This window comes from Mytilus galloprovincialis, chromosome 13 (assembly GCF_965363235.1).
Source record: "Mytilus galloprovincialis chromosome 13, xbMytGall1.hap1.1, whole genome shotgun sequence".
Classification (NCBI taxonomy): domain Eukaryota; kingdom Metazoa; phylum Mollusca; class Bivalvia; order Mytilida; family Mytilidae; genus Mytilus; species Mytilus galloprovincialis.
The window spans coordinates 21,343,718-21,368,548 of NC_134850.1; the positions used below are offsets into that span (position 1 = coordinate 21,343,718).

At 31.4% G+C, this 24,831-nt stretch overlaps 1 protein-coding gene and 1 long non-coding RNA gene across 2 annotated transcripts in view; one reads left to right on the forward strand and one right to left on the reverse strand.

The window, feature by feature from the left end:
* Positions 1-2,008: 2,008 nt before the first annotated feature.
* LOC143056459 (uncharacterized) lies at positions 2,009-7,490 on the reverse strand. The gene is made up of 4 exons (XR_012972357.1): positions 7,469-7,490; positions 6,162-6,233; positions 5,475-5,644; positions 2,009-2,351 (listed from the first exon to the last, which is right to left on the reverse strand). It is a non-coding gene; the product is annotated as an uncharacterized LOC143056459 (long non-coding RNA).
* A 4,930-nt stretch (positions 7,491-12,420) lies between these two features.
* The window catches only part of LOC143056749 (caspase-2-like), a 34,095-nt gene continuing 21,684 nt past the window's right edge, over positions 12,421-24,831 (forward strand). The window contains exons 1-6 of the mRNA XM_076229898.1: positions 12,421-12,529; positions 17,298-17,447; positions 19,582-19,870; positions 20,099-20,205; positions 22,201-22,440; positions 23,914-24,145. Coding sequence (XP_076086013.1) covers positions 17,313-17,447; positions 19,582-19,870; positions 20,099-20,205; positions 22,201-22,440; positions 23,914-24,145 — 1,003 coding nt within the window. The 5' untranslated portion in view covers positions 12,421-12,529; positions 17,298-17,312. The remainder of the gene's footprint in view (positions 12,530-17,297; positions 17,448-19,581; positions 19,871-20,098; positions 20,206-22,200; positions 22,441-23,913; positions 24,146-24,831) is intronic.

Genomic DNA, 24,831 nt, shown 5'->3' on the forward strand with positions numbered 1-24,831 from the left:
GCCACAAATTTCTAGCAGTTGTATAAAACAAATTGATCAATGCAGTTTAAATTTATGTTATTTCCGAGAGAGAAAACAAACCTGCCCCCCTTTTAATAGATGAATGGTATATGTAGGTGTAATGGTCTTAATAATTATGAATCCTATTCTTGTTCAAACATTTTACCTAGACACCTATGAAATAATTCTTTGAAATACTGAACCTTGCTGCATTAATTTTTATTGTATTTTTATTACTGCTCATCAAAACATTATCTTGACCCCTTCTCTTTTACATTATTGTACATATATACTCTTTACTTTTACTGCACATTAACCAATTTCAATTATTTAATATACATGATTGGGGACTGGGTTTTAAGCTAACAGATACCTTGGTAGCTGTTACACCCAAATTATGTCCTGATACTCTTGGCATTAACAATAATTGTTATTGTAGTTGTGTGCATTAAACCAGTGATGAATATATGTACTGTAAATCAATTGCTTATATTTCAAAAACTTTGAAAAGGAATCTGGTCCAATTGCCTGTTTGTCACTGCTAAATTATTGTCTCACTAGCAATTGAAATCTCATAATTTTTATTCAGTAAGGAAACACAAGAGTGCACACGCTGAAATGTCTCGCCTTCTTTACTAATCATTGATATTATGTTGATAGTCCTAAATATAAAGCTTTATTTCAACTGTCACATAAACATAACATTAACCAAGAAAACTTAACATTGACCAATGAACCATGAAAATGAGCTCAAGGTCAGATGAACCATGCCAGGCAGACATGTACAGCTAACAATTCTTCCATACAACAAATATAGTTGACCTATTGCTTATAGTTTAAAAAAACCAGACCAAAACACAAAACTTTAACACTGAGCAATGAACTGTGAAAATGAGTTCAAGGTCAAATAAAACCTGCACAACTGATATATAGATCATAAAATATTTCCATACACCAAATATAGTTGACCTATTGCATATAGTTTTAGAAAAAAAAGACCAAAACTCAAAAACTTAACTTTGACCACTGAACCATGAAAATGAGGTCAAGGTCAGATGACAACTGCCAGTTGGACATGTACACCTTACAGTGCTTCCATTCACCAAATATACTAGACCTATTGCTTATAGTATCTGAGATATGGACTTGACCACCAAAACTTAACCTTGTTCACTGATCCATGAAATGAGGTCAAGGCCAAGTGAAAACTGTCTGACGGGCATGAGGACCTTGCAAGCTACGCACATACCAAATATAGTTATCCTTTTACTTATGATAAGAGAGAATTTCAAATTACAAAAAATCTTAACTTTTTTTCAAGTAGTCACTGGACCATGAAAATGAGGTCAAGGACATTGGACATGTGACTGACGGAAACTTTGTAACATGAAGCATCTATATACAAAGTATGAAGCATCCAGGTCTTCCACCTTCTAAAATACAAAGCTTTTAAGAAGTTAGCATACACAGCCGCCGCCAGATCACTCTCCCTATGTCGAGCTTTCTGCGACAAAAGTCGCACGCTCGACAAAAACTGAAAGCTACATGGAGCTTGAATATCTCATATGGTAATATATGCCATAATTATTTTAACATCAAATTCATGACAAAAATGAATGTCATTGTAGTAAAAGCAGTTGTAATACTGCATTTTTTTTATGCATAAAATCTACTATTTAATCAAAAGTGTTTATAATGTATCCATTTTGAGATCGGGTTAACCCTGTTTGCACAATAATAATTCATTTGCGAGATAATTTTATTATTGTTTTCTTTTTGTTGATAGCAGATCTTTATTTGTTGGGCTATAAATATATTCACACTTTTTGATGAATGGCCAATTGAAACTATTCTGTTTTGGAAAATTGTAATCAACTTTAGTCTTGTGGTTTTTTGTTGTTGTTGGGATGCTGTCCAGTGAACCTATACCCCAAATCTCCTTGTATTCATATGTTTATATATTTGGAAAGAAGTTAAATCAGATTTAACTGTATCATTTGGCTAAAACTGAGATAAAAATATTCTTTATATCTATCTTAATTATTAACAACAATACATGTATGTTCATGATTAATTTATGAAGACATACAAATTTTTGAAAACAACAATCAATAAAACAAAAATAAATATTTAAAAAATGCACACAAATTTTCATGAGCAGCTAGTATGCACTTCAATTCACTCATTGAAACATGAATAATCCTTGTTTGAGAGTGCATTAGTCTTGTGTAAAAGTTATTTTTAAGTGTGAGTCTATTCCATTTATTTATACATGTAGAATCTCTGCAGGCTTTCAATGCTTCTCATGTAACTTGATAAACTTCCAATGATTAGGTTGACATAATTGTGATCTGAAAATATATAAACATTTTTTTTATAACTTTGTAACTTCTGGTAGGTAAGGGATGTATATGTTATGCCATTGTTTGTCCATCCATCCTTTAAAATCATTATGGCAACACTTTGTTCAATATCTCAAAGTAGTAGGGGCTAACTAAAAAAGGTTTTTATTTGGCCCAGATATTACTGCTAATTTAACAGTTATCCTAAATATTTCAAAATTTGTCCAAACTAGACTAAGGTACACCATATTCAGAAAATAATGGGGTTTTTTTTACAACTAAAGAGTTACCATGGCAATAAACTTAGACCAAATTTGTAAAATTTCTTAATTTTCTTTGTTTTTTGTCAAATAAAATTATATTTTAGACTGTAATGTGCCCATCCAAGAAAAAAATTATATTTAGTGAGATTATGTCAATAGTTATAATAAAAGTTTTTTTAAATTATTTTGTTGTTTTGGAAACTGCATAAATTCTATATTTGTCTTCGTCTTCATGATGTAATTGTGACCTTATCAGACAACCAGATGCTCCGCAGGGTGCAGCTTTATACGACCGCAGAGGTTGAACCCTGAACGGTTGGGGCAAGTATGGACACAACATTCAAGCTGGATTCAGCTCTAAATTTGGATTGTGATTAGATAGTTGACACAGCATAGGTTTCTGACACAGAATGAATGTGGTCTAATGAACTTAAAATATTTTTTTTGCCTTTGAGCAATTCACTATGCTGTTGAATATTAATCCTCTCAAAAAAATGTTTGAAGAAATTTTCTTTTTATTTATGAAATCTGAAATGAGAAAAATTTAACCCCCACCCCCCCCCATTTTTTTTTTTTTCACATCCCCCTTTCCCTTTTTCCAAAACTGATCTCAATTCAAATTTCTAATAATGGAGTTTGCAACAATAACTACTCATTTAAATACATCATAAAATATTAAAATGTAAAATAAAGTGCTTGTTATCACTGAATGGTAAAGATTGTTTTAATTTATCAGTTGGTAGTAAAAGTGAATATACATTGTATATTGTATAAAACAATGATTTAAGTTGATTCAACTACTATTCTGGACAAAGAAAGATAACTCCAATTGAAATATCAATTATATATATTGTATAAAACAATGATTTAAGTTGATTCAACTACTATTCTGGACAAAGAAAGATAACTCCAATTGAAATTGCAATTAGATATTTCTTGCTATTGCGCAATACTGTGCAATTGGAAATATTTGCTATTGCACAATACTGTGCAATTGAAGATTTCTTGCTATTGCGCAATACTGTGCAATTGAAAATTTCTTGCTATTGCACAATACTGTGCAATTGAAGATTTCTTGCTATTGCTGAATACTGTACATTTTTAGATTCAGCATATCAAAGAACCCCAAGGATTCAATTTTTGTTAAATCAAACTAAGTTTAATTTTGGACCCTTTGGACCTTAATGTAGACCAATTTGAAAACGGGACCAAAAACTAAGAATCTACATACACAGTTAGATTCGGCATATCAAAGAACCCCAATTATTCAATTTTTGATGAAATCAAACAAAGTTTAATTTTGAACCCTTTGGGCCCCTTATTCCTAAACTGTTGGGACCAAAACTCCCAAAATCAAACCCAACCTTCCTTTTATGGTCATAAACCTTGTGTTTAAATTTCATAGATTTCTATTTACTTATACTAAAGTTATTGAGCGAAAACCAAGAATAATGCTTATTTGGGCTCTTTTTTGGCCCCTAATTCCTCAACTGTTGGAACCAAAACTCCCAAAATCAATCCCAACCTTCCTTTTGTAGTCATAAACCTTGTGTCAAAATTTCATAGATTTCTATTTACTTAAACTAAAGTTATAGTGCGAAAACCAAGAAAATGCTTATTTGGGCCCTTTTTGGCCCCTAATTCCTAAAATGTTGGGACCAAAACTCCCAAAATCAATCCCAACCTTCCTTTTGTGATCATAAACCTTGTGTTAAAATTTCATAGATTTCTATTCACTTTTACTAAAGTTAGAGTGCGAAAACTAAAAGTATTCGGACGACGACGACGACGCCAACGTGATACCAATATACGACCAAAAATTTTTTAATTTTTGCGGTCGTATAAAAAATATTATGTTTTTAATTCATTTTTCTTAAATTTATGCAATTCCAAACATAATGGGGCTTTTTGGAATAGTTTATATTCTTGGACAAAAAATAGTCCTTTAATGCCCTTCTCCTTTGCTTTGAACAATTTCTCATGAAATTTTAACACAAAATTAAGATTGAGTTCCCTTTATAAGTAATTTTTTGGAGTCAAAAGTTGCAGGACCTATCAGATTTAGGGTATTTTTCACATCTATTAAGCTTGAGTGTGCTTAGAGTAAATAATCTAGATCTATACTAAGTGTCTTTCAGTTGTTTGTATGTAATAGTACCTGACCATGGCCCCTTTTTCTTGGTTTTATTTATTTCTACTTGTATCCATCTCATGATGAGTTAAGATTTAAGTCTTTTTCAACTGAATTTTATAGTTTGTTTTTATTTTGTACTCTTACACCACTGTCCCAGGTAAGGGGAGGGTTGGGTCCCAGCAAACATGTTTAACCCGATACATCATGTATGTCTGTGTCTGTCCCAAATCAGGAGCCTTTAATTCAGTGGTTGTTGTTTGATGTGTCACATATTTGTTTTTCGTTCATTATTTTGTACATACATGTATGATAAATTAAGCCAAATTTCTAGTTTTAATTGTTTCACATTTGTCATTTCAGTGTATTTTATAGCTCTCTGAGTGGTATGGGCTTTACTCATTGTTTTAAAGACTGTACTATGACCTACTATAGGCTACAGTTGTTAACTTCTGTCATTTGGTCTCTTGTTGGAAGAGTTTTCTCATTGGCAATCATACAACATACTCTTTTTTTATATTCACAGTTTATAGCATAAACCATGTAGTTGTATCCACAATTTGATCATATAATTTATATCACCATATAGGAAATATTAGTAATTTTAAAAAAAAAAACGTTTGTGAGTATTTGCTTTAATATATAATTTGGTCAGGTATTTACTCAAATATATCTAGTAAAAAATAAATTTTGTAAACAAACCAATTTATAACTTTCATATATAGAAGACATACTTACGGTGTATCAGTTGATTTATATTGAAGCTACATGTACATGTACACTGTATAATATGTAAATTTTCTCAAATTTTCATTCTGTTAGATTTCAAGTTTTTACAATAACTGTTAAAATCTCCAAGGAAACATAGAAATCAATAACTGTGTTCATAGTTCTTCTGGTTGAGGGAGCTGAAAGTAATAATGAAATAATAAAATGAGTATAACTAAAAATAAATTGTTGAAATGCAAGGACCTGCATTATTTAAACATATAAAAAGTTTGAAAAATAGGGGGAGGGAAGTATTATTGACAATAAAAAACTGAATGCAACCTTTTTTATAATTCTTTCACAGGCATCAATCTGTATCATCCTACTATACTAATTAAAGAAAGATATTGAGTGTTTAAGTGTCACCTACATTTGTAACTTTTAAAAAGATTTGTCTACATTAATCAATTTCATAAAATATGGCTTCAAATCAAAATCAGTTTTCATGTTAACATTTTAAACATTGTTATTGAGCATTAATTTTACTCATTATTTACAAACATTTTTTTTTAGAACAATGTAAGTTGTCATTTTATTCCATTCAAGGCAGGATAATTAATTATTCCATGCAAGGCAGGATAATTAAATAGTATTTTTTTATAAATTGATAAAGTAATTAATCCATGCAAATAAAAATATTTACAAAAAACCCAATACCTATTATAATCTTTTTGTTTTATTCATTCTGATTCAATCTTAACACTGTGCTGTTATCTTTTTTGTCACCATCTGTAAGATAAAAATAAAAACATTAGAATTGATTACTGGCGTCTTAGAATTATAGTCAAAAGTGTTTTTATTGCAGGAATAAAAGGTTTATTAAGAGTACATGTACATTGTACATATAAGGGCTAAGGCCAAATAAAATACTGTGTGTGTTTCCTATTACATCTTTGAAAATAAATGGTAGGTAGGTAGGGAATTTATGTAATTCAACATTTTTTTTTTACATTGAGTCTAAGGGAGAGATATTCTGACTTAAACAGTGATTATTGAAAAATTACAAAAAAAACTTTAAGGTAGGCAGCTATTTCCAAGCTTAAAACATATAGGGTTTAATAAAGAGGGAAATAGGAAACACACATATTTATTTATTTGGCCTAAATGTGGTTCTTAAAGAGTAAATAGAATACAGAATAATTGGACCAAAATTATAAAGATTTTACTTTTTTTTTGGGGGGGGGGGTTAATTATTATTATATTGTATAGACTATAAATTGACTGGATAATAATTCAATAAAATATAGTAATATCGAAATGGAAATGCTCCCATCCAGAATATTGTAAATTAATACATACATGACCATGGTGACATATATATAATAAAAGCAAATTGCATAACAAATTTAGTAATGTGTGTGTTACCCTATATTATTTTTCAATTATAATAATTTATGATTGTTTTATTTTTTTTAATCCATGAAATCTAAATTGAGTTTTGAGAAATTCGGAGATTGGTAAGTAAACAGAGTCTTAATATAATATACATGTAATACAGCCCTTACTGAAGTTCGTTTAAATAATGTATTTGAAGCCATGTGTCAATTTGGCATTATTTGCACCCCTTTCCCAGGAAATCCTAAATTTATCCCTATAGAGTCCAAATTTGTCTTTTGTAAAATATCTTTAATTCCACATGGAGCAGCTTCTCGGGTAAAATTTAGCCACTCTCCCAACATTGTATTCTGTTCTTCAAACGAGTTTATTAGCTGATGATTGGGTGCCAGTTTATTAAAAGTATGTCCAATTTAATATCAAAAGCTATAGCGTTAAGTGTTCTTCCAACTTCACAGACGAGAAGATCATATTTTATGTTTCTTCATTGACGAAGATTTTTTTATATGGCATAATGCAACAAAGTCGATCGAGTTTTCATGCCAGAATTGAATTCTTCGACCTAACGATACAGAAATTTGCAAATTTTTATTTTGTAAAGTTATTTGGATTGAGTGCATTTTACTTACGGTTAGTGTTAATATTCATATATACTGGTAAAGTTAATAACAATTATCCTCATTCATCAATGTTCAGCCATATTTGCTTCAGTAGCAACAAAAGGTCAATCCAGGGGTCAAACCGCTTGAAGAGCGCGTAACGAAAAAAGCCGAAGGCAGTGATTAGTGTAGAGTAGTATTCGGGCCCGTATGCGGATCGGAACTGGAACTGCCGGGGAGTTTGGGCCTGAGGCGAAGCCGAAGGCCAATACAGCTGGCCGAGGACCAATAACAAGGCCAATACAGAAATACACGTAATAATATCTTTATTAATTAACTACAGTGTTACAATATTTTTTTAATATCATTTCAAGAGATAAATATTTTTACCTTGAAGTGGAACTATCCAAATCTCAGTTTGTTTCTTTGTATTAGATGCAATACATAATGATCTGGTGCTGTTTCCAGGTGTCTTCAGCATTTTCTCATCTGATGAATTTTTCTACCCTTTTCAGTCACTATAAAGTGTTACAACTTAAATTTAGACGCAACACATAAATAGTAATTGGAAAGGTACTGCCATTGCATGTGTTATGCAGAAACTAATTTAAAATCGATGTGTACAATCGTGAAATTATGAGGTCGTCAAGAAATGAACTTTTGTGATAATCTACTCGTTCCCCAAACCTGAAATAGTTCTATCGTCTGCTTTCAAAATACCTTTTAAATGAATGTAACCGTCTTTAGCCTGAAATGTATGCCATTCTGACATTTTCAGCATGTTTAAGATCACTAAATGACAACTGCGTCTTCAAAACAACTGTTTACTTTCAGTTTGTGTTTATCGTGACTTTCGATGTAAAATCTAGAGACGTTCCGAATTCCTGCACTTGTGTCAACTCGGCCAATATAGAATAACTCGGCCAATACAGAAAAAAATCTGTATTGGCCGAGTTATTCTGTATTGGCCTAGTTTACACATTATATTGCATAGGCAGTTTTCATCATATTAAGTCCAATAACAGTGTAGTTAATTAATAATATTGTATACAGAATATCTAGTTAATTTCAATGAGATTTATTAAGATCTTAAACAGAAAAAAAAATCTTTATATTTTTTTGTTGTATCTTCAGAAAGTAAATTTTCACACACATATATATATATATATATATATATATATATATATATATATATATATATATATATATATAGTTTGGCATTTGATTACATACTTTTAATGAACAGTTCTGTCGTATATTTATTTTTGTGTCAGAAAATTCACGTTACGTTAGTAGGTAGAAAAATGATACTAAATGCAATTTTTTTTTTGTTATACTACAATTACTATAGAAAAAAGACCCCCCCCCCCCCCCCCCTAGACAAAAAGAAAACAATTATGGTCGTCTTGTCGAAAGCAAGGAGGTCTTTAAGATTTATGAGTGAAATAGCTGCCTACTTGGATCTTTTGACATACATCCTTCTGTTTGACAAGTTTCGCGAAAGCGATACTTAGCGATGCTAGGTTCCGTCGTCAGCATTCACGCCGACTAATTCAGCATTTATGTTCAGTCTGTGGTTAAAGTTTTGTTTTACATCAAAATCGTTGTCAAACATAATGGAATTTCGGGAAATTGGGAGCTTCTTTATGTTCAAAATACAGTATCCAGGGTAAAATTTGGAAAATATTTATTTTCATTTTTCCGTATTTTACTATAATAATCTTTAGTCAATCCTAATTCTATCTTACTTTTGAGATATAGTTTTTCATATGTGACGTCATTTTTCTGCTGTTTCAGAGATTTCATAAATTCAAATGTGACGTAATTTTTATGCCTTTTCACCATCGTATGTGACGTCATTATGATTTACTGCGTTGAGGCCTGGACTGAGTCGGGTGTGTCTATTTGCATTATGTATTCGTGTTTGTTTTCTGTAATGAGTTAATACTTCAGTTTCATTATATATATCTGTTATATTCATTTGATAAAATTTACTGTTTGCAATAGCATTAATTGTTCTAAATAATAAGGATGTTCTTATCACAAGCATAAAAACATAGCCGTATTTGACACAACCTTTTTCAACTTTTGATCTTCAGTGCTGTACAACTTTGTACTTTTTTTCACTTTCGATCTTTTATATCTGGGCGTCACTGGTGAGTCTTGTGTGGACGAGGCGCGTTTTTGGCGTATTGAATTTTAAACCTGATGTTTTTTGTTATCCATTAATCATGTGTTTCTTTGTCTAATACGTTCTCCTATTTATTTGTATTGTAGTCCTGTAATATTATGTTGTCATTTCAATGTTATATTTAACATAGCCATTAAAGTGCGAGGTTTGGCATGCCACAAAACCAGGTTCAACCCACCATTTTTTCCTTTAAAAATGTCCTGTACCAAGTCAGGAATATGGCCATTGTTATATCATAATTGTTCGTTTCTGTGTGTGTTACACTTGCTTGTCTGTCCCGTATTCATGTATTTGGTTTTGATGTTGTATTTGTTGTTCTCGTGGGGTTTTGTCTGATGTTTGGTCCGTTTCTGTGTGTGTTACATTTTAGTGTTGTGTCGTTGTTCTCCTCTTGTGTTTGATGCGTTTCCCTCGGTTTTGGTTTGTTACCCCGATTTTGTTTTTTGTCCATGGATTTGTGAGTTCTGAACAGCGGTATACTACTGTTGCCTTTATTTACTACTAGATGGACTTCGTTTTTCCTGAACAGTTAATTTTATGTTTTGTCTGAGGTTAAAGATTTTCATGCAGTCATCAATAACCGTTTTGTTTAATCGTCCAGTTGCAAGTTAAATGCATATCCATGCAGGCCAAGATCATGATAATAATATATGAATGTTGAAACTATTTTGTTCTACATTGCGCTGGACTTTCACTCGTTTGTTCAAAATGCAACAGTCAGAGTAAAGACATTGTATATATCTTATAAGTGAGTGCGGCTTTTTTGCTAAGATTTTAATTCCATATGACGATCTGTAGCTCTTTGATTTTATGGGAACTTATTTTATTATGGTTTGAACAAGGAACGTATATATACTGTACCAAAGTTTAACGGTCAGATTATTTTTACAATATTGAAAACATAAGATTTATGAATCCATGATATTTATTTTTTATTGAATACATCGCATATCATTCATTACGACTATGTGTTATGACCAGCAACAACTTTTCAAAAAGCTCCGTCTTACATGAAAATCATATGGTTTAGGTTGTTTATCTATATTCTCCCGAAAAAAAGCTAAAGAGAATAAATAATGTAGTGTCACCATTGTATGATATACTGTTTTGGCAATTAATGCCATTACGCCAGCATATGCATGTTTCCGGAAATTATTCTCAATCGACAAAAAAATATATTTCTGCACATAAACTTCTTCAAAGTTCTTAACAGCTTCCAGGGACTTGAAGGACCTCGTTCCTTAATTCTTTATCAAACATTTCGTTTTGGTTATTTGCAAGCAGTAATTTCAAATTTCTTTTCCAATTTTCTCCCGTAATTTTTAAACACTATGTCCCGAAATTTTTCAAAACATTATTTATTTTACTTTATTAAACATAAACATAAACAAACAAAAAACAGATGACACTCAATGACTTCACAGGTAAACGGGAAAGCGGCAGGCGTCATAATAAACGCCTATTATATTGATGTGTACCATATATGACTTTGCCCTCAGTTTATCCAAATCTCGCATATTCTCGCATGAATTTTAATTAAACGCTTGACCCACTCAGAATTCTAGGTCGCGAACAAGCTTTCCCTGAACTAGAGTATTGACAAATAAAATGAATTACATACACGTACTTGTTAAAATTTCAAAGTGAGGTGCACAATTTTAAAACAAAACGCATGTTTGAACATGTTTAAAACGCATTTGATTTTCGTCTGAAATGATAATAGTATAGCTGTTTACAGATATTTTGTTTTCTATATTGATTCTCCCTCTACTTTTAAACTAGGTGAACGGAGGCAACTATACTGGCAGAATCTATTTTTTTTCCAATCTAGGATTTTGAACTCAATTTTTCGTTTGGTCATGATATATTAAGCTTGTTAAGAATAGAACAGTATTGAGGTGGTGTTCTAACCATTCACCATTTAGGTGCCGTACACGCTCGTCATGAACTGATAGTGTCTTTTTGTCAAGGAAAGTATACATTCCTTGTCACGTTCGAACTTTGTTTTTGTTAGATGTTTTGTTTTCTTTCTGTTTTGTATCGATCCGATGAGCTAATATATAAAAAAAAAAAAGATGTCGTATGATCACAGGCACTTGTCTCAGAATGTTCTCCCCTATATACCTTAATATAACACAAGGTACTTAACTTTCATTTTTGAAACTGAAGCCTATAACAAAAATTAAAAAAAAAAAAAACGTATCGTTCTTTCAAGGATTAAAATAGTGAGACAAGGATTTAAATCTTTATAAATCCTAAGTTTATTATAAGGCTGCAATCCGAGTATTTTTAGTTATAAACCTTATTCTTTTATTTTTAACAGTCAGTCATCTTCAAGTTATACTTCGGCACACCGCTATTTTCTATTCTTTAAATTTTTGATTCATTTTTCTCTATTTATTATTTTTTTGTTATTAATCTCTATAATGTAAACCTATCGAGATCCTCATCTCTTTGTGAAGATAGAATCGACAAGAAATATGTCTCGATCTGCATCGCGGCGGCCATTCTCCGTCGCCTACAGGTTAAACCTATCAATATCGTGTTTTCTAATGAAATAATTCAGCTCATTGAAAAGAGTAACATAAAAAATATAAAAGCTTTGACTATAAAATAAAGATATTGACATTTTATAAAATTGTCTATAATCATAATGTATTAATTTGTTACGTTGTAGGCTACTATTTTCTTTAGTTTGAGTTTGGTAGTTAGTCGAAACTACAAAAACGAAAGTAGACTGGTTTCCGTACGATTTAATCGATAGCAAGAAAATGTAATACATAGAGTTGATACCAGTTTTAGGTAAAATTCGGGGAAATACCCCAAACAAAAAAATTATCTGATCAGTTCTAGGAACAAGGGTTTTAAAGAGAAAAGAACTAGTTCTATTTGTATGAAAGGTTGGTAGGGGGAGATTTAAGACAAAATAATGAACTGGTTACATGGGGTGCACATTAATTAGTATCTTTAATGTTATCTTGTTAGATTTATTATAACATCAAAATTAGACAACAATGACATGAATGATAAAAATTGATACTTAAATGTAATTTCTAAGAACATAATATAATGACCTCTGAATAAGCTTTCGTTTGTTAATTTGATTGCTGACTTACAATAAAAAAAATACTGCAGCGTTCTTAAAATCGTTTTCTTCTTCCTTGCTGTAGACTGGATTCTTATAAGAACATGTAGATTGTTACAGTTCTGCCAACCTTTCATGAAGCAAATGTGTGAGATTTGGCCAAAATTTAAAATATCAAAGAGAAAAAAACAATAGATCAAAGGAAAATGCCACAAAAAAAGCATGAACACGATTGAGTCTCACGCTAAATGCGTGAGACTTGGCAGCCCTGATGTTATAAAATAGTTTCCCCTGTTAGTCCTTGAGTAAATCTATCTGCTGGTTCACTGGTACTACTAAAAAGCGCCCTGGAAAAGAAAAAGCGCCTGGAGAAAAAAAAGGGCGCCCTGGGAAGAAAATAAAGCGCCCGGGAGAATAAAATAATAATATTATAACTGTCGTGTAAAAAAAACATTTTCGTTTGTATCAACATATACAATTTTAGTAAAACAATCGTACGACTGTAGCAGGACTGTCATACGACAATCATGATGACTGTCGCACAATTGTCTCACAAATACCAAATTTCATACGATGTTCGCACAATATTGATTGTCTGTCGTAGGACAGTAGTACATTTGTCGTGCAACATATTTGTTTTATTTAGAAGAATACAATTGGCGGGAATGAATGTTTGGAAAAACATACTGTCTGCTTTTCATAGAGGATGGCTCCTGTACGAACTGTGACGCCCGTATATGACACGGAAACCAGGCGTAAAAATCATACTTTATCCTGGCGGCATTGCAGTGTTTACTGAATGCATGTCCAGGCGTCAACCAGGCGTAAACCAGGCGTAAATTAGGCGTAAACCAGGCGTAAAATTAGGCGTAATATTTAAATGAGTACGCCTGGTTCACAAAAAAATAGGCGTAATATGCAAATGAGTACGCCTGGTCAATAAATAAACCAGGCGTAATATCCTTACATAATACTACACTTATTTTAGTTCAGTGTATTAACCCTAAGCTGTGTACTTTTGTGTATTGATACAAACTTCTATACTGTTGCTTTTATTTCTTATTGTTTGACAAAAAACTTGAAATATTAACCATTGAAGAAGCTAATATAGAAATAAATACATTTTATGCAGACAATGGCTCAAATAAGTTTAAGTTTAAATCAGAATTATAACAACTATTTTTTCTTGAAATAGCATTTTAACTAAGTTGTTTTTGAAAATTATTGTCTTTTGAACTAATTTATAAATGATAATACTGCAATTTAACTTTAAGTAAAAGATTTTAATGTTATTTATCCAAGGATAAAGGTTTTGGGATTTCAAAAATTCTGATAGAACATAATACTTTTAAATAACTTAGTTATACTCACATTATTATTATTTACCATGCATAACTACTTTCCTTTTATTTCACAATTTTCATTTATTTATTAGATTCAGTATTTCCAATTTCAGATTCTTCCAAAAAGCACAAAACAAGCAAATTATCCCTGAATATATGAAGCTGCCATGTGTCCAACCTTTACACACTAAAACCAAAGAGCCAAATTTTGAAAAAAAAATCCCATGATCCTTTAAACAAAGCATTATGGGTATTTCTATTTACACCATACCAACAGTTTTACGCCCGTAAGAAAATTTACGTCTTGCCTATTTCAATTTACGCCCGTAAGAAAACTTACGCCAGGTTAACTGCTTTTTTCTACGCCCGTAAGGACTACAAATTTACGTTTCCTGCTCCCTTACGCTTGGATCTAGACACGTAACTACCACTTACGCCTGGTTTACGCCTTATTTCCAGGCGTAATACGCCTTATAATTTCGTACGGGCTTTTCCACCAGAACGTTACACATGGCCTTGCTAAAAAGGCACCTTGCCGCACTCCAAAAATTGAAAAATATGGTCCTGTTAGCGTTGCTACCACCTTTCTTTTGTTAATTTTTCTTTTCAGGGGCATCCTGGTTAAAATTCGCTGAACAATTATGATATATTAACTGAGACAAAAAACATCGTTTTTCCTGAACCAAACTTATATTAAATGACACTTATAATATTGGAAGCAAATGGCACACAATAAATCAGACCTTCTTTATCATGTTTATTTAGTAGTAGTTTGGATTTAAGCGTGATTCAAAAGTGACCCACTAATGTTGTATGACAGCGGCAAGACAGTGACACTACATGTAGTTACATGCGCATCCCATGACATGAAAACCTGAAAAAAGCCCCAAACAACTCACGATTGTCACACAACTGTTGACAAACTTACAACAGTACAATTACATTTTTTTTTCTGTAGTGTACCCATCGTGGAACCATCGTGGACATGTTGTAGCTGATGTGACCACTCCAAATATTTTTTTCACAGTTTGCATGACAACTATTCCAAAGATCTTCCACGACAAAAAAATGTACGACTTGTTGTGACCGTGGCTTAAGAAAAGAAAAGTTAACTCCACTGCTAAAGCAAATATGATATTCTGGCCTTGTGCAAATGTTGTGGAATATACCATAAAAATTGTAAAATATATTTTTTCTTTTATAAAACCAAAACTGTTTATTAAAATCACAGCTGCTTATCGGTGATTCAATGTTATTTGTTTTATACCAAACACCTGCTTTTAACATGCATAGTATAATTCTTTTAATTTCTGATGCTGATATACATGTGCGTGTCATGCACTTTAATCGTTCTTAAATAATGTATTCATATATTATTGTTAAAATTGAAACAGTCATACTTGTTTTTGTGCTTTATTACCAAATTTAATGTCTATTATCTGAATTTGCAAAATACTTGTCTAACATTTAAAAAAAATCAATGTGCATAACTAATTTCATTGACACAAAGTTGTCTCATGCCAATTCAATATCTATATATTTTCCACAGGGGCCTTTTCTTTTCCCCCAGGCGCTTTTTCTTTTCCCCGGGCGCTTTTTATTCACCCATGTGCTCCCAGGCGCTTTTTAGTAGGACCCTGGTCTACTTATATCTCAATTACAAAAATAGCCTTGGTCCTTTTTAAATTTTAGCGATCAAAATTTTTGCACCACCACATTTTGAACACTCTTTAACACCTGAGAAACATCTTCTTTTATTGACTTCAAACATGTCATAGTCAAAAAAACAGTCTACACAGATCTGTTTAATTCAAAATCGAGGGTTAGATATAGAGCTCTGTTTTAGCCAATGCTTTAATTTTCAGTTTATTTTTAACTAATTTCTTAACCTTATGATTTTGAATGTCCCTTTCCCCTGATAAACTGTACAGGAGAGTATGGAACACAATGGTAACATTATCATCATGATCAAGGGGTTGATGAGTGTAGTGCATTAACTCTTTCTCTGTCCAATGATAAACTGTACAGGAGAGTATGGAACACAATGGTAACATTATCATCATGATCAAGGGGTTCCCTGATAAACTGTACAGGAGAGTATGGAACACAATGGTAACATTATCATCATGATCAAGGGGTTCCCTGATAATCTGTACAGGAGAGTATGGAACACAATGGTAACATTATCATCATGATCAAGGGGTTCCCTGATAAACTGTACAGGAGAGTATGGAACACAATGGTAACATTATCATCATGATCAAGGGGTTCCCTGATAAACTGTACAGGAGAGTATGGAACACAATGGTAACATTATCATCATGATCAAGGGGTTGATGAGTGTAGTGCATTAACTCTTTCTCTGTCCAAGTGTAAATAACAGATCCATCTCTTATGTTCATTCGACCTCAGAGAAAGTAACGCTAAAAAATATGGAGTGGCTCATGAAATCAGGATCTGTTCACCCATTTCAATTTTATATATAGCACCATAAACATTCGCACCCAAAGTCCGTTCTCACCCTGCACATTTATTTTGTGCTGAATAAATCTAAAATTATGTTTTGGTTAGTGTATTGCTATAAATATTTTATTTTCAATGTTTCAAAATAAAGTGAGATCAAAGCGGCCAAGCTGTTACAATTATCTTTCGTGTTGTTCATTTAAAAAATTCAATGTTTTACTCATATCAACATGACCAAGCTAAATCTGTAACATGCATAATTTACACCAAAGCAAGTAAATACAACAATCATGAATTCCAAACACACAACAAAAATACCAAATTTAGCTGTATATAAATACCAATTCTAGCAGTAATCATACATAATTAACATTTAATAATTAATCCTCAAATTGATAAAAAAAAAAAAGTATATCACATTTTTTTTTATCATATACATGTATATAAAAAATATCCAATCATTCAACTAGAATTTGAATAAAAATTGTGTGCGAAAGTATTTACCTAGTAATGCAGTTTTATCTATTTGGAGTAACAGATAATTTGGAAGAAAATGTTTGATATCAAATATAATAAACTCATGGAAATTAACAAAATTGAGGTTATTTATTAAAAGTCCCAGAACTTCAAACTGTTGTATAGCAACTATACATCATGTACATGTAGATGCCATGGATGCTTTTCGTTCTTGTTGTTAAGGAAATAATTTAAACAAATTTGCTTAAACAAACACAATTGTTTCATGAATCATTGCTAATCCTAATTGTTTTTCTACAGAATAACATCAAGAAGATGGAACAGAAACACAGAAATATTCTGCAGACTAATTTTGCCTACCTTATAAAAAATCTGCATAATGTGGAAGAAATATGTGATCATTTGGTTAGCGATGATATACTGACATCAGGGATGATGGATTCAATTAAGGTTTGTCATATTGTTTTCATAACACTCATGATTCATGTAGTTTAAAAGTTAAAAACTAATACAAAAATAATTTAGAAAACTAGTCATTATTTGATGTATGATATACAGGATATATAATATGCTATATTAATATGATTAGATAAGTATAAACATGTACATGTATGTTGTATTTATTATATATAAACTTAATAGTGACATTTTGTCCTGCGACTTTTGGGTCATGCATTATATTTGTACATGGGCATATATGGAATTATACATGTATCTTGAAGCTTTAATTAAAAACTTAAGACATTTTTAATATTCACAGGAAACATATACCTGTATGACGCTATAACAATCCCCCAGTTTTAATTCATTCAGGAAAAGGGACATTTTTATTATAATGGTATACACATGATATATATATCAATGTATATATGATATATTTGCCTGATCTTTTTTGCAATTATTAATGTGTTTTTTTGTTGTTTTTTTGTTTGTATATTGTTTTTGTTTTTAACTATGTTTGATGATCTTATTCAGTTTGTCATGCTTATACATTTGCAGGGGATAAAAATTTAAGTTTGTACTTCTTTTTTTATATATGATCTCTCCTGGCTTTAACATTGATTCACTGATAGGGTCTTTGCATCGGAACTAAACACATTTATTTCTTTAAAAAAAACAGTTGTTGGCATGACACGGGTTATGTTCTTCTCATATATTTTATGATAGTATGATACTAAACCCCTAACGGGAGGGATTGTACCTGATATTCATATGATGAAGACATAATCTTTCAATCAGTTTAATTGAGGTCTGGAGCTGGCATGTCAGTTAACTGCTAGTAGTCTGTTGTTATTTATGTATTATTGTCATTTTATTTATTTTCTTTTGTTACATATTTTGACATCAGACTCGGACTTCTCTTGAACTGAATTTTAATGTGCGTATTGTTATTCTTTTACTTTTCTACATTGGCTAGAGGTATAGGGGGAGGGTTGAGATCTCATAAACATGTTTAACCCCGCCGCAATTTTGCGCCTGTCCCAAGTCAGGAGCCTCTGGCCTTTGTTAGTCTTGTATGATTTTAAATTTTAGTTTCTTGTGTATTATTCGGAGTTTAGTATGACGTCCATTATCACTGTACTATTATGCATATTTTAGGGGCCAGCTGAAGGACACCTACGGGTGCGGGAATTCTCGCTACATTGAAGACCCATTGGTTGCCTTCGGCTGTTGTTTGCTCTATGGTCGGGTGGTTGTCGCTTTGACATATTCACCATTTCCTTTCTTAATTTTATGATGATCCATTTTGGTTTTACCACCTTTTGGATGATGTAATACATGTACAGGGTATTTTAAGGAGTTATCTTTCAATATATAATAACATTGTCCTTTAAGATCATCATAAGTTATAACACCAAAAAAATCATCACAACAAAACACCATAATTATATAAGTGTTTAGACAAAGTTCTGCAACATGTATTGAAATAAACTTAAGTCAAGAGATTAGGAAGTGGTATATAAAATAGAAGATATCTCCAACATTTGTCCAAGTTTAAACAATATTATAACGGTAAAATGCTGTAAATTCAGAAATTATTGCGTGCATTTATTATTGTGATTTTGTAATTTAAGACTTAAATGCAATTTTAGTTTTTATGATTTTTAGTAATATCCTGTTTAATTCATATAAAATATTTTAAAATGTAAGATTAAATTATTGCGTTTACAACTCTGTCGCATTTTTCACCTTAATACAAACTTGGCAATAATTTCTGAATTACTATTGCATTTACAACTCTGTAGCATTTTTCGCATAATTAATAAAAACCTTGCAATAAGTTCTGAATTTACAGTAATAAAAATGCTATTATTATCTTCACATTTACATGGGTTACCTACTACCCTACAATATATATACACAGCACTAGTACTGACAACTTTTCATGAAGTAAACGGCCCTGTGCAGATTTTACCAAAATTGTAAAAATCAAAGAGAAAAAACAATAAATCAGGAAAAGGATGTCAAATAAGAATGAAAATTCGTTAAATATTATGCTAATTGCATGAAACTTGACAGCTCTGACATATAAAGATCATAGATGACATAAAATGAGTTTCACACATAATTTTTATTTTTACAGCATAAAAAGCCAAGGCCTACTGGACAGACCAGAGAACTTTTATCTATCTTACCACGGAGAGGAAGGAAAGCTTATGAAAGTTTTATTAATGCCCTTGATGAAACAGGAAATGGAGAAGTTGCCAATCACTTAGAGACGAATAGTTCAAAAAGTAATGGACAAAGTTCTAGAAAAATAGATAATGGTTTATCAAAGCCCAAAGATGGCGATGAAGCCACACAAGAGACAAAACAAGAGCATTCAGAAAAACCAGAGGGAACCAAAAAATCAGAATCTGAAAATAAACAAGGTATATGTCATGTTAAGTGTATGAATTAATTGTTTCATTTACTGTGAATTTTAATATTGCAGGATGTTACAGTAACTAATTTTCAACATTAGAAATTATTAGGCTTATCACCCTTAGTATGCTGTATAAATAACAGGGGCAGATCCAGCCATTTTTATAAGGGGGTTATAGAACTCAATGTTTCCTATATGGTATGAGTAACATTCTGTTCATGTATTTTACTTGTAGATCCTGAAGGTTGGCCTGATTTAAAGAAAAGATCGGTAGTGGTTCAGAAACGTGACATAACAAAATGTACTGAAGAAGCATTCAAAAAGATTTGTGAAAAAAGACCGGTAACTTTGGAATAGTAAAATTAATTATCATAAAAAGCTGTAACTTTAAAAGTTGAGAGAAATGAATTTAAGTTGTTTGACAGCTACATCTTGTTTAAATGTACAAAATATTTTGGTCATATTTTTCTCCAGCATGTCCAGAGAACTTCTAGTCGCCAATTAGTATTAGAAACATGTTTAGGCTGTTAGTTTTATCGTTTGAATTGTTCTACATTGTCAATTCTGGGTCTTTTATAGCTGACTATGCGGTATGGGCTTTGCTCATTGTTGAATGCTATTTGGTGACCTATAGTTGTTAATTTCTGTGTCATTTTGTCTTTTGTGGAGAGTTGTTGTCTCATTGGCAATCATACCACATCTTCTTTTTTATATTGAGTGTTCAGGTGTGTCATATTCAGCAACTACAGTATTAGGCCATAAAAAAGAATAGGTTTGTTTGCCCAAACGCTACCTACCCAGAAAAAAGCTGCCTACTCAAATTCTTTTATTGTCCTGATTTGAAGAAGTTTTTTTTTATCAGATAAGCATGAAGACTAATAAACACCTGATACTTCAATTTCTCTTGCCTACCTACCTACCCACTGTATCAACCTTTGGGTAGGGTTTGGGCAAACCAAAATATTTTTAATTGTGGCCTTATCTGGCTGTTTTTTTTCTTCTTCATTTTTCAAAGTTTCTCTTATTTTCAAGTTTAATTGTGTGTGATTTATTAGTAGGAAGAAATCTGATTAAAATCTGATATTTCAATTTGCTTTGCTGGATTTTGAGAGTCACTGATGATTCTTTTGTAGACGCAACCTGCATCTAGCGTAAATACAAAATTTAATCCTGCATGGTATCTATGATGTGTTTATTTTAATACATTAATGGAACATCAAATATTATATTGAGTTGGAAGTTCAATAGATAAACCTAATTATTTCCTGATGAAATTCATTTTTATGGGCAGTCTGATTATAAATATCAATTGTTTCCTTATTTAAAAAAAAAAAAAGTGAAGTTTCATTGTTTTATTCATATTTTATTTTTATGAATTATGAAATTGATAAAAAAAATATATTGATTATGTTCATTGATTCAAATCCTACATGAGGGTTGGAAAAGGGGGCTCTGAACACGGAAACATGTGAAATAAAAATCACAAAAAGGTTGCACGGAGAATTAAAATTGAAAAAAACAGAACAAGAGGAATAAAATCGTGAATATCCATCAAGAAAAAAGTAATAGAGGTTAATTGTCAGCCATTCACGGAGATCCTGCAGTCATTATTAATGAACATGAGGAACCTGCAGTCACCTTTTAGTGTCCGCTAGTTGCAACTGATTTGAAAGAAAAATACTATTCATAAGTTGATAGCAATTAATATCCTGGGAATACATAATTTGAATCAATCTCCAGACTGACTTTTAATTTAGTCCCATACAATTTTTTAATCAAATGTGAGACAAACACGAGAAATTAAGAGTACCGACAGGAAAAATGGATCCTAAAGAAGGGGAAACAGGAAGCATGCACGTCGAACCTGTAGATACGAGAAAACGAGAAATAAAACGTCAAAGCATGAAAACACATGAAATAAAAAGGCAAAAAATGTTGCACGAAAATAAATGCATATTTACTTCTAAATAAGTTAATGGAAGGTATACTACTAGCAGTTACAGTTTTGGTTTTATATTGTTCATTTTATGTCTCAGAAATTGTTATTTTTAAAAAATAGAATAAGGGAATTTAAGGTATGAGGAAACAAACAATATTGAAATAACACTAAAGACTAGTAATCATGGTAATCAGATAGTATGCAGTCCAGAACTTTTGAATTTTATTCTTCTTGAAATTTTTTCATTGTGGCATCATTCTGTGGATTACAGTTGCCTAAAGGGACAGACTAAAGAATTAAATTACTTCAATATACTATTATCTAACAGTATTGAGGGGTTGGGATACATAATTTTGTTCAGTTCACTTAAATATAGTCCTTGTTTGCTTTGCCTTTAGGTTTACCATATGACAGGCAAAAAGAAAGGAAAATTTCTAAGTATAGCAAATCTGAAAGGTACAACAACAGATGAGAATACAGGTGCAAAATCAGTAAATGATTCCCCGACCAAGAACATGCAATGTGAAAATAAGTGCAGAAGTTGTGTGGACTTTGACAAAACAGCTATTGGGCAGCTATTTACACATATGAAGTATGAGTCAAAAGCAGCTGATATGACAAGAGATGTTTCAGGAGAGGTATGTGTGTTTGATAATGTTCTATATATTTTCAGCTAAAATATATTTTAATTTTAAATTCATGGCAGCTGTAGTTTTGTTTTCATTGGATCATGGTTTGGGCATTTACATTAGGTTATTTATATCCCCAGTGACATCATTTGATGACAGAAACACACATATGAGGTCAACTTTTTTCAGTTGCCAAAGACATAACATCATCATGATCATTTTGCAAATTTTAGTTTTATCAAATTTAGATTAAAAAATTAATTGAAATGGCCATGGACTGATTTGAGTTCGACATATTAGACTCAGTTACAAAATATATTAGGATTTGATTTAATCATTGAAAAAAGGGAAAGTGTGTATACCTTTACCCAACAAAACCTGAGAAAAATAATGCATTTGAACAGCACTGTTATTGCTGTTCTTCTTCTTTTTGTATCAATAAAGCCTCCATGATGCATACAATTTTCATACTAAGTCACTGCTAGTTGAGAACAACAAACATTGCACATAAATTGCATGATCATTGTAGTTATGTTCGTGTGTATATATTTTTTCGCGAAAATATACCTTCCCCTCAATACGTGAAAATAAATATGTACTGTGTAAAAAAAGTACATACAAACACAGTTATGGTCTGATATTTAAGTTTCAAATGAGTTTTGTGTATAATGATACTTGTCAGGATAATTACAAAAACAAACACCAACATACATAGACACGAAATATTTGTTAACAACTGCCATATTCCTGACTTGGTACAGGACATTTTATGGAAAAATGGAGGGCTAAACCTGGTTTAATGGTTAGCCAAAACTCATGCTTTATGAGAGGGTTTAATTGGTACCCAGATGAATATCAATAACTTGTCAATACACTTATTATTGACAAAACCTACACATGTATTAATAAAGAAAAAATGTTTATTTCATCTCAGTTTCAGTATAAGTATATTAACCAAATTTATGTTATTCAAAACAGAAAAAGGATTCACATGAATTGAAATAAGTAAATCTGCAATTCAATTATTCACAAGACAAATACATAGATTAGAAATTTTCCGTTTGGTTAGATTGTGTGGAAGAAGGATGTAGAGTGTTTAACTACCAATGAACTAAAAATACCATTACAGCAAAATGCAAAAAGAAGAGTGTAATTAAAGGTAATATATTCGGTTAGCTTGCTTATTAGCAGAACTGTGAGGTCATTATAAGGTTAACTATAGTACTCTCCTTTTAGAGTAGTTTAGTCTTACAAATTGATATATGTATTATCTATCGGATTAGTCTACTCTTAAAGGAGGTTAGTTTACCTAACATAATAATGACTTCAAGGTTCAGCAAGCAAGCAAGCTAACCAAAGATAATACATTTACCTACCTAATTGTGCTGTAAAAGTATGTTATCTAAACATTCAAAAAACTTTTTATTTTTCATAAATATTAAGTCCAAATATCTTTATCTTTTGTTATCATTTAAATTGCAGGATATGAAGACCTTCCTTGATGGTCATTTAAACAACAAAGATGGGGTTGTTTCAACTTTTGATAGCTTAGTTGTAGTTTTCTTCTCTGGTGGATATGAATATGAACCAGAAAACATATATGACAAGAATGGCAATAAAATTGATAAAGATGAAATATTTACAATGATGAAGGAATCCAAAGCTTTTAAAGGCAAACCAAAAATTGTCATCATTAGAACATACAGTTTTGAAGGTGCATATATATATGATTCTATTGCATGATTTGTTTGGCTCCTTACACTTATGAGAATTATTATTTTATTTTAAAAATAATGTACTCATTTTTAACTCACTTTCTATAGATAAGCATATTGAAAATGGGGAAATATATGATCATCAGATCATTGCAAGCAATCTTTTATCTCGTATTTTCTTTGTTTAATTATCAAAATCTTCTTATTGTCATTTAGTGTACGGTACATTTGAAATATGCTGACCCCCCATGACACATTCCTGTTCAACAAATCTCTTTTAATTACATTAAAAAAATGCTCACTACAAGACAAAAATCTGTTGATCATTGTCACTTTCTGTTATATATGAAACTTTCTGTTACATCATAGCATGACAAATTGCTATTCAACATTGTCACATTGTCACAAATGCACATTTATTTTCCCTTGCAAACTATAAAAAACTTAAATACTGGAAACTTCAAGCTGTAAACAAAGTATTATTTGGAGAGGGTTATATGCCCTAAGAAGTTCATAGGTATATGTAGCATATACCATCTTATTTGTAATGCATATGGGACAAAACATGTAGGCATTTCCTTATAGGTTCATGTTTTTAATTGATTGAATTTTAGAAAACAAAATGGAATGCATAGGCACAACTAGTAATTGAAGCTCTTTAATATGCTTTTCTCCTTGTTTTGAA